General features: G+C 33.3%; 1 protein-coding gene across 1 annotated transcript in view; it reads left to right on the plus strand.

Annotated features, from left to right (window-relative positions):
• Window positions 1-9,897, plus strand: part of LOC136033337 (serine/threonine-protein kinase B-raf-like) — a 46,332-nt gene extending 36,435 nt beyond the window's left edge. Inside the window, exons 6-7 of the mRNA XM_065714130.1 lie at window positions 3,376-3,510; window positions 7,126-9,897. Coding sequence (XP_065570202.1) covers window positions 3,376-3,510; window positions 7,126-7,308 — 318 coding nt within the window. The 3' untranslated portion in view covers window positions 7,309-9,897. The remainder of the gene's footprint in view (window positions 1-3,375; window positions 3,511-7,125) is intronic.
• Window positions 9,898-10,579: the final 682 nt, after the last annotated feature.

The raw sequence follows: 10,579 nt of genomic DNA on the forward strand, positions 1-10,579 counted from the left end.
TCGGTAAACCTGACAATCTATTTATATGCAAAGACAATGGGACAGCAAAGAATGTTGTATATTCGCAAGTTTTACGTAGTTAAAACCATATATATATATATATATATATATATATATATATATATATATATATATATATATATATATATATATATATATATCTATATTCACAGGTGGGACATAGGGACACAACTACAATGGCGCGTAACTATTATGGCGCGTAACGACTTACGCGCGCGGGGGGGCTTGGGGGGGGCGCGAAGCGCCCCCACCAACTAGGTGTTGGGGTGGCGCGAAGCGCCACCCCAACAGCTAGTATATATATATATATATATATATAAACTATAAACAATACCTTTTCTATTTCTGATTGAAGCAGGGTTGGAACTAGGACTAAGCACAAACTTTACTTTACATCCATTTACTGCTATAGCTGTAATAGAAAGTATAGCTGTAGCTACTGATTGGTTTGCGGCTATTATGATAATAGAGTCATCTGGTTCAAGTCTTTCTAGCATTGAACCATAAATGCCCCGGCATTCATGATTTTGGAGGTGTTCAAACAGTTTTCTTGCAATAACTGTTCTTCTACCTAATTCCAATAACCTACTGGTCTCATTTGGACCTTCAACCCCTAAAGCCAAAATCCTAACACTAGAGTTATTTGGGTCAGGGGTAGCAGGACTAGGCCTACTAACTGACCTGTCAGTCATCACAAAAAAAAAGAAGAACAACAAAAGAAGGAAAAGGAAAACACAATGGTTTAAAAATAATCAGGTAAATCAACAAAATCAAATCACAGAGGAATTCAAATGTTAAATAAATAAAACAAATAAGCTACAAGCAGAAAGGGGGGCCCTCAGTCAATATAAATTAAGCAAGCAATATAAATCAAAAGCAGGCGCAGAGCTGAAGTTCAAAGCAGGGGCAAAAGGGGGTTAATAAGCACTCTCAAGCAATTCAGTAGATGCAGGAATCTGGGAAAATTTGCAACTGGCACAATATCAGTCAAAGCAAGTCAAAGCCCAGAAATGCACAACGAAACGAGTGTACTGGCGTCAGGGACCCCAAGGGCAGAGCCCCTTCGTATTTAATCAACAAACCGTGGCACAGAGCTATCCCTACTTGGGAAAAAGCAATTTTGAATATAATTGGTTTATTTCAATTTCAAATCGTCTTTTCTTCCACTCAACTTTCTTACGTTCTTTTCATGGTGTTGTGAATCATCACTGACTTTTCGTCAAAATTATCAATATTTTCATTAATGGGTCGCGCCATCTTCGAAAGCATTTATTTATATATTTTGTTTTGCCTTTTATGGTCAAAATGGCTACCTGGAATTTTTGATGAAACGTTATGTTTTGCCGCCATTGACCTCATAGGTAAGATGTGCCACGGAAGGGAGTCTAGTTACCCTCTTGCTCTTAAGGGCAATGCGATTCTTACTTTTCGTTCTAATAAAGCTTCTGAAATTCTACCACCACTTGTTCGATATGATCACCCCTGGTGGAAAAAAAAAATAAATGAAAAGGCACCCCTGACAAATAACATGTGATATTTCGCACTTTTGTAATTATGGGCTTGAAAGTTCTCCTCGGTATCCAGAATTTGATTATATAACTTTCATGTAGATCGGATAAGTTTTTTCTGTAGGGGGGTACCTCTTTTCGAAAAATTACGTAAATTTATTCACGCTACCGATTTTTAGTTAGTATGTTTAAACCTGACAATTTTTTTTCTTATTTGTTGTCTGCATTAAATATATTTTTGTGTATATATTGCTTATAAACTTCCAGTCTTTTTTTGGTTACTTTTGCGACGGGTCATGCTTTACGCACAGTCTGTTCAGATTCAGATTCATTTATTCAAAAATTCATATTCATTAAAATCTTCAACTTGCCCAAATGGAGAGACAACCTCGACTACTGGGCAAGACATATAAACAAAATTTAACTATCCTCATTGATATAGAACAAACAAAAAATGAACCACTATTTCATCAATAAATAAAGAGTATCTTTAATGAGAGTATTTAAGGTGGAGTAAGTGGAGTGAGGCCAAATTAAAATAAAAAATAAAAAAATTTTACCAACCGTTCTTGCAAGCAGATTCCATTATATAACTTTTTAATCGTCTCTTGAAAGATCCTTTTGGTAACTCAAAAAATTTATTTAATGAATATTTGTTGGCTATTGATGGGATCATAGGCTATACCGGAAGTTGAAACGGGATCTTTCATTTTTCACCAGAGGTAGTTTGTATGGGTTAACGCATCTAGTTATCAGTGAATTTTGATGTTTGGACAGTAAATTCTGGTCAAAAAAGAAATTATGTACATGTTGAATCTTAAAAAACCAACTAGATAATAGGAGATGAGATTTCTGTGTAAGAGTCTAGAAACAGGTGAGAGGTACGTGTTTCAGAGTGGATATCTGTACTCCTCGGGTGTTGTAAAAACTTATCTAGAATTCGAATGGCTTTGTTTTGCAGGGTTTGTAGTGGTTAATATGTGATTTAAAAGTCAGCAAAAATATAGCTGAGCAATATTGGATTTGTGCATCAATTAGGCAAAAATATAGGATTCTTAGAACCTTATATGAGAATAAAAATTTTAGTCGGTTGTTGCTTCAAACTGTTCGAAAAAGCGAAAACACTGCCATAAGAGAAAATTACTGGAAAAGAACTGGAGGTGAAGGGACAGATGTTATCTTTCAGTTTGTTTATTTTTCAGCTTTTTCAATCTTTTTGTGTAAAAATTGATTTTTTAGATTTTTCTACCCTTTTTTTCTAAAAACTTTTTTTTCGACCTTATCTATCTTTTTTTTCTAAAAAGCTATTTTTTGGCCTTTCCTTTTTTTGAAAAAAAAGCTATTTTTAGCCTTTTCTATCATTACAGAAATTTTTAGACTAATTTTTGAACCCGTATTTCCATTTTTGCGGCTTTAATTTCATTTTGAGATTCTACTTTTGGTCTCATTTTTGGTTGTTAGTGTTCAACTAAGATTTTGTGCGATTATTTAAAATAAAAATCAAATTTTAAAAGTACGTTTAATTGAAATGTAAAATTATATTTGTTCACTGAAAAACAAAAACCTTATGAGTTCGACGCGGGTGAGTTCAAGTTGGCTAGATGTTCGTTTCAAATAAAAGGGCTGAAACCCTGAACAAGTATCAATAGAAGCGATAAGGTGATATGTACAGTAATCGTTTTTTTCTGTTTTTTGTTCTTTTTATTTAAGATTTAACAGTACTTAAACTTTAAACATTTTTTTAACGTATTTTTTTACGTGATAATCTTTTTTGCGAAAAATGTCCTTTTTTTATTAATTCTTCCCTTTTTTGCACTGTCCCTAAAATAAGCTTCATTTTCTCTAGATTCTGTTTATGGTTGGTCGAGGCTACCTAAAACCGGATTTGTCAAATTTAAGACGAGATACTCCAAAAGCCCTTCGACGATTATTAGAAGAGTGCGTAAATTATTCAAGGGATAAAAGAGCGCAATTTAGCGAGGTAGGTAGTCAACAGTTCTCAATCGGAAACCCCCCAAAAAATGTTTTGCGGCACAATATGGCTAAATTGTTACTTTGCTGTGAAACGATGTTCTTTTTGTACTTATAAAAGACACAAGAACTTTAAAGTACCAAGGACATCAAAATGAAACTTTTTTTTACTCCCTGGGCCAATCTTAGTTCTATTTCATACCTGAAATCCCTGATTATCTTATATTTTTCTATTAATCGTTTCAAAACAGTGGAAGCGTTTGGACAGTATCATGTCTCGTCAGTGTTGCCACATTGAACCGTGAAAATAGACAAGGAATACTAAACATTTAAATTTGACAGCCCTTTTTGTCTCTAAATTTGAACCACTGTTAATTTCCTAAGGCAACTGCAAATTCAAAGGAAAACCACGCCACCTTAAGCGTTTTGGTGCCATATGTTTTAGCTTTTTTTGTTGATTTCTCATCCACGTTTCTTTTTGTTTTAAATTGGGCGCCCGCTGTTAATACTTCTACTACTAACAATTGACTGCAGCATCAAATCGCACGAGGTTGACACAGCTAAACACACTTCTCCCCAGCCCCAATCTATTTAAAGCTTTCCTCTGTAGGTCCTCCCAAGAAATTCCAATTCCCTTTAAATATTTCCTTGCGACCACATCCCACCTAATTAGGGGACGATCTGCTTTTGTTTGGCCCTAGACGGTTGGCCGACTAGAAAAATTGTCCGATAATTTAGTATATATATATATATATATACTAAATATGTTTTAGTATGTTTTTAACTACGTAAAACTTGCGAACATACAACACTCTTCGCTGTCCCATTGTCTGTACATATAAATAGATTGCCAGGTTTACCGACTCTTGAACTTGCAACATATAATTGTCCATGGGAAAAACAATCCGTATTCAGATCTATACCTCATTATTCTAATGATTGCCCTTGAGCTTTGTTGATGGTGATTGCTAATCGAACATTCCCTGTGTCTTCATCGTCATTTATATATTCCCCCTGTGCCCCCCGGCGTCCCCGCTGTAGTTGTATCCCTGTGTCCCAGTCGTCATTTATATTCCCGGTGTCCCGGTCGTTATTTGTGTCCCGGTGTCCCTTCTTTTTAGTTTTTTTTTATGGTTTTTACCTTTTTTTAGCTTTTTTAGTTTTTTTTTCTTTTAGTTTTTTAGTTTTTTTTTGTAGTTTTTACCTATTTTAGTTTTTTTTTTTAATTTGTATTTTTATTTTTTTAGTTTTCTTTTTCTCCTTTATTTTTCAGTTTCTTTCCTTTTTTTAGTTTTTTTTTCAGTTTTTAGTTTTTTTCTTCTTTTGTATTAATGCTAAAGCCAAGGTTCAAACCTGGAACCTCTCGGACCTAGAAACTGAAACATAACGCTTTACCAACTCAGCTACTTCGGCATGAATACATTCGTTTTGAGCAGCTTCCTCGGGTGATGCCATTGTAGGTTCTTCAGTCATTCTACAATTAGAAATTTCTCTTTCAACAATCTTCTTACAATTAAAAATTTGTCTTTGAACGATATTCTTAAATACCTGTGTCCTGGTCGTCATTTACATTCCCTGTGTCCCGGTCGTCATTTGTGTCCCGGTATCCCAGTCTGTAATTTCTCTTTGAGTGTCCCGGTCGTTATTTATATTCCCTCTGTCCCGGTCGTCATTTGTGTCCCGGTCTGTAATTTCTCTTTGAGTGTTTTTTCTTTTTAGTTTTTTACATTTTTTCTTTTTTCAGTTTTCTTTTTCTTCTTTATTTTTCAGCTTCACTATGAAATACATATCGCCGAACCTTTGTTTTTTTAACTAAAATCTGGTAGGCATTGATGACCTTATCCAAGTCAAAATCCCAAACCCAATCATCATCGCTATCATTTTCAGTTTTGATATGTTTTGACTCTCGCTGTCCAGGTGGATCTTCATCTAACTGCGCGGTTTTGCGTTCTTTAGCCTCAAGCCTGTTTCCTTGCTGTTCTTTTGATTCCTCGGCACGCTTTCTTTTCTGACTTTCTCTATCAGCAGCAAGTTTTTTGGCATAGACTCTTTGAGCATCTTCATCGGCTTTTGCCATTGTAAGTTCATCAGTCATTTTAAACTTAAACATTAATAGATTTCTACGTGAACATATATGTCTTAAATATCTTTAATTTCTCTTTGATTTAAATGTCTTTAATTTCTCTTTGGTCTGTAATTTCTCTTTGAGTGTTTCGGTCGTCATTTATATTCCCTGTGTCCTGGTCGTCATTTGTGTCCCGGTCTGTAATTTCTCTGAGTATTTTTTTTCTTTTTAGTTTTTTTTAGTTTTTTACCTTTTTTTTCAGTTTTCTTTTTCTTCTTTATTTTTCAGGGTCACTATGAAATACATATCGCCGAACCTTTGTTTTTTTTTAACTAAAATCTGGTAGACATTGATGACCTTATCCAAGTCAAAATCCCAAACCCAATCATCATCGCTATCATTTTCAGTTTTGATATGTATCTTTCTCTCTCTCTCTCTCTCTCTCTCTCTCTCTCTCTCTCTTTCTCTCTTTTTTTGTCTTTCTCTCTTTGCATATGTGTTTGAGCGTCTGTTTTTTCTTGTGTTTGGAGGGCAACATGCGGCCCTCGGTAGGAATTTGGGGACCCAAACTCTTGCCCAAGCCCCATTAATGGAAAACCGTTTTAGTCAGGGCCATTACAATACAAAAACGATATCTGGCCGGTTGTAGTCATTACAGTGTCTGGAGGTCGATCAAGTTTCATTGACCATGAAAAGAGTGTCTGTCCAGCAAGTATGTCAAATCACGGCGGTATGCATACTCTTGAAAGGATGCCAAAAAGGCGCCCTGAAACAAATCAAGCATTTAACTTGGCTCGATGTAGGGCACGATACCAGTTGTCTAGCGCCGAGAAAGAATACTTTGATTGCCTCGAATGTAATCGTAAGAACATAGTATCATCAATGACTTGTTGGCTCAGTCGAGTAACGTGTCGTTTTAAAAGTATATACATATATATAAATAAGCAGCTTAATCAATTGCTTTTTGGACAAAAATTGCTTTTTGGACAAAAATTTAAAAATAAGTAATTGAGCTAGGTCAATGAATGTTTCGGAGATTGTAAAGATCTGAAATCTGAGCAGATTCCTGCGAGTTCCATTAACCTGGCTCCAATACTCTCTTTTTTTTAATTGTCCGCTCTTCTACTCTTTAGAACTCTCTTTCTAAATTCTGCCTGAAAGGTTTTCCGGTAATCAATTGTTCACTGCTTGCAAAAGTAAGGTAAAAAAGGGTGGAGGATCCCAAAATGGCTCAGAAGGACTCCGCTCAGGGTAAAATGAATAGGGCCTAAATTTGTAATTCCGTTTTTTCCTAAATCTGTCCTAGAAAGCTGCTTGATGCTTAATTCGATTTATTTCTGATGATAGGTTTTGATATTTAGCTCATTGTTCATATTTACTACTTATTTCCGTGGAATGTTAACTGAAACGAGCATGATTCAACCCTCAGATAATATTTGAATTTTTTTACTGATTTTTGCCCTCAAATTAATAATTTAAAAGGCTTTAAATAATATTGTAATTTTTGTGTTTATATTTCCAAAAATGAAATTTGTTCAAGATTGTTTGTCTTATATTTAGATACTTGCTGCTGTGGAGAATGTTTCCCGGAGTCTGCCGAAGATTCATCGTTCTGTTAGTGAGCCAACGTTGAATCGCACCCAGTTTCAAGAAGAAATGTTCTTTGGATGTGCTTCACCCAAAACCCCGGTCAATTCTCAATTTGGAGCCTTCCCCCTTTTTGTTACAGGTGGTGTCATCTAATACTTTTTACCTTTTTTTAGTGTTTTAAAACTGAAAAATATTGTTTCGTTTAAAGAATATGTCGCCTTTGTAATTTTATTTCGTCCTTTTTGCGTATTTAACTTGGCTCGATTAATTGAAATGATGGTATGGGACGCTTTTGTTGAACAGAAATCTTGACACTATAGTACCAAATTTATAAGGTGTTATGAAATGCTTCAAAAATGTGTTACCTGATTTGTTTTGTAGAATAAAAATAATTTTTTGTATTAAAATAAATTCTTTTTTTTTGGGGGGGGGGGGGGGCTTCAAAAAATTGTAATTCTAAAGGTGTTCTATGACGCTTTTTATTTGAATTTATCTCTAAAGCTGTCTTTGATGACAGGTGGTGTCATCTAATATTTGAGCTATTTTAATTATTTAAAACCGAAAAATTTTATTTCAGTAAAAAGGTATGTTGCCTTTGTAATTTTATTTCGTCATTTTGCGAGGTTAACTTGACTCGAGTAATTCAAATGATTTTATGGGACGCTTTTTATTGAACGGAAGTCCTATGGTTGGGCAGTGGGTTTGACCTTATCTTGGTAATACCGAACCCAGTGATAACGAATACCGAACCCGAACCTTGCTTAAGCAACACACTTGAGGGCCAACGCAGGGACCTTAGTAGTCAAGAAGCGTCGTTAATCCGATTGCTACTACTGTTGTAACTACTGGAAATTTTAATCCCATAGTACCAAATTCAAAAGGTGTTATGAAGCGCTTCAAAATGGTGATACGTTGCGCATTTTTTGTAATTGGAATCATTTTTCATGCTAAACTAAATTCAAAAGGTCTTATCAGATGCTTCAAAAAAATGTAATTCAAAATGTGTTCTATGACATTTTTTATTAAATTTATCTCTTTATCCCACTACGAAAGTATGACAGTTCAAAATAGGGACCTTTTAATCGACAGTGAACAGACATAAAGTTTTTAACTGGATATTTCGAGCACATATACAGTGTTCATCATCAGCAGTAAAACTAAAAGACATCAATAAAAACAATGATGATGAATGATGAACACTGTATATGTGTTCGAAATATCCAGTTAAAAATTTCATGTCTGTTCACTGTCGATTAAAAGGTTTCATCCCTATTTTGAACCGTTATACTTCCGTCATGGAAAGGCAGTGTGGTCTTCGAATTTATCTTTATCCCACTACGATGAACTAATCTTAAAAACCATTGCTAAATAATAAACTACGGCGCTGAACTTAGTTTGAATTTTTTGGTTATTAGGATATTTAGAAGCTCATAGTTTTTTCTCGTTTTTCAAATTTAATATAATTATTCGCCTTTTTCCTTGCTAAAATTATTGTAAAGCGGAGTTAATTCTTGCTTTTATGGGGTGTTTTACGAACATTTCAGATAGGTAAATCAGCCAATGAATATGCGAAAAGAAAGAGCGAAAAAAATATCGATTTAACATTACCGAAAAGCTAATATTTTTACCGAAGTAATAAATAATATCTTAAATATTTTTAAATTTTACAAGATATTTAATTCTAAATGTGTAATTTGATAAAATTCAAGTTAATGAATATGAATCCCTTTGGGATTCATATCATAATTCCCTTTGTACAGTCCATTTGATGAAAGGTATTAATTGTATTGAGATTGGAAGAAATTTAGGCTCTTTTATAAAACAAATAATTTACCATAATTACTCGGCATAACAAATAATTTTTCTAACAAAAGAATATTTTTTTTTTTAACATACATGTCTAAAATTTGTCAATGTTGACATTCACCGGTGAATGTCCGAAATACTTTTTTTCTCATTGGATTTATTCAGCGTTGCCAGTCAACTTCCTCGGTTTTATGCAATGTTTGATGGTGAAAGGTTAGGTTAGGCATTTGACCCATTTTTGAGATTTATAACTTAATTTAACCTACCCCAACCTGACCTAACTTTAACTTTTATCATCAAAACTTGCATAAGACTAAAAAGCTGATTCACAAAGCTAATCGAATTCAAGCAGAGAAAAGGGAATTTTGCGCATTTAACAGTGAATGTCGACATTAACCTGATTTTGTGCATTCACAGTAAAATTTTCATAATAAAGAATTATCAGTTTATTAACGTCACCCTAAATCTGGCTACAAAAAAATCAATAAAAAAAAAAAAAAAATCAATTTCTGTTAAATTTACTTTATTTCTTTTTAATTGAGTCGAAAGATACCATTATCCTTTGAGTGTTATTTAGTTACATGGTAAAGTAATAATAGAAAAGGAAAACACTAGAAATGAATATAACAATAAAAGTTAAGAGAATTATATTTGTTGATATATATTCAACAAACATACAACATAAAATAAAAACATAAAAACAACCATAAAACACAAAAGGAAATCTTTACCTAGAATATAGCTTAGAAAGGATAGATTGTGGATATGAAAACAGAAAAACACACAAAAAGATAAAAAAGTGCAAATAAAAGGTAAATTTGAATGACAATCATGAGATTGAAAAAAACTGCAATGATAATTATAAGATAAGGGAAACAAATGTGGTTGAGAGGGCAAAATTGAAAATGGAGAAAAGAAGACACAAAAATATACATGAATATATAACACAAATAAAAAACTGGGCATAGAAAATAGCTTCAGAATAGATAAGTAGCGCGGAGTAATAAAGGGTGGTGATAGAAAAATAAAGTAATATGAAAAAGGTAAAGAAATATGTGTAAACGACAGAGGGCAAAAAGAACATAAAGCAAATACTAATAAATACTAGTATCTCATCCTGCCCGAAGATAAATGATGGAAGATCCAGAAGGGATATATAGCGGCGAATTCTTAGAAGTAACGTATTAATATAAAGTAAATTAATATAAAGTAATAATATAAAGTAAATAACGTATTACTTTAAGAAAATAAAGTAATACGAAAAAGGTAAAGAAATATGTATAAACAACGATTATTAAATCGAAAAACTGTAAGGTTAATTGTATGTTAAGAAAAATGAATACGGTTAAAAGGGCAAAAAAGAACATGAAGCAAATGAACAAACAACCGTAAATACTAGTTTCTCATCCAGCCAAAGATAAATGGTGGTAGTTTCAGAAGGGTTATATAGTGACGAATTCTCAAAAATTAATAATATGGGTTTTGTTAGTTTAAAACAAAGGTAAAGCACAAAAAATATGTTCATAAAAAATTAACTCCACAAAAGATGGGATCTTAGGATTTAAAAAGTGTTGTGATTGAAAAGCAAAGTAAAACAAAAAAAGTAATTCAATATATA

This window comes from Artemia franciscana, chromosome 11 (genome assembly GCF_032884065.1).
Source record: "Artemia franciscana chromosome 11, ASM3288406v1, whole genome shotgun sequence".
Taxonomy (NCBI): Eukaryota; Metazoa; Arthropoda; class Branchiopoda; order Anostraca; family Artemiidae; genus Artemia; species Artemia franciscana.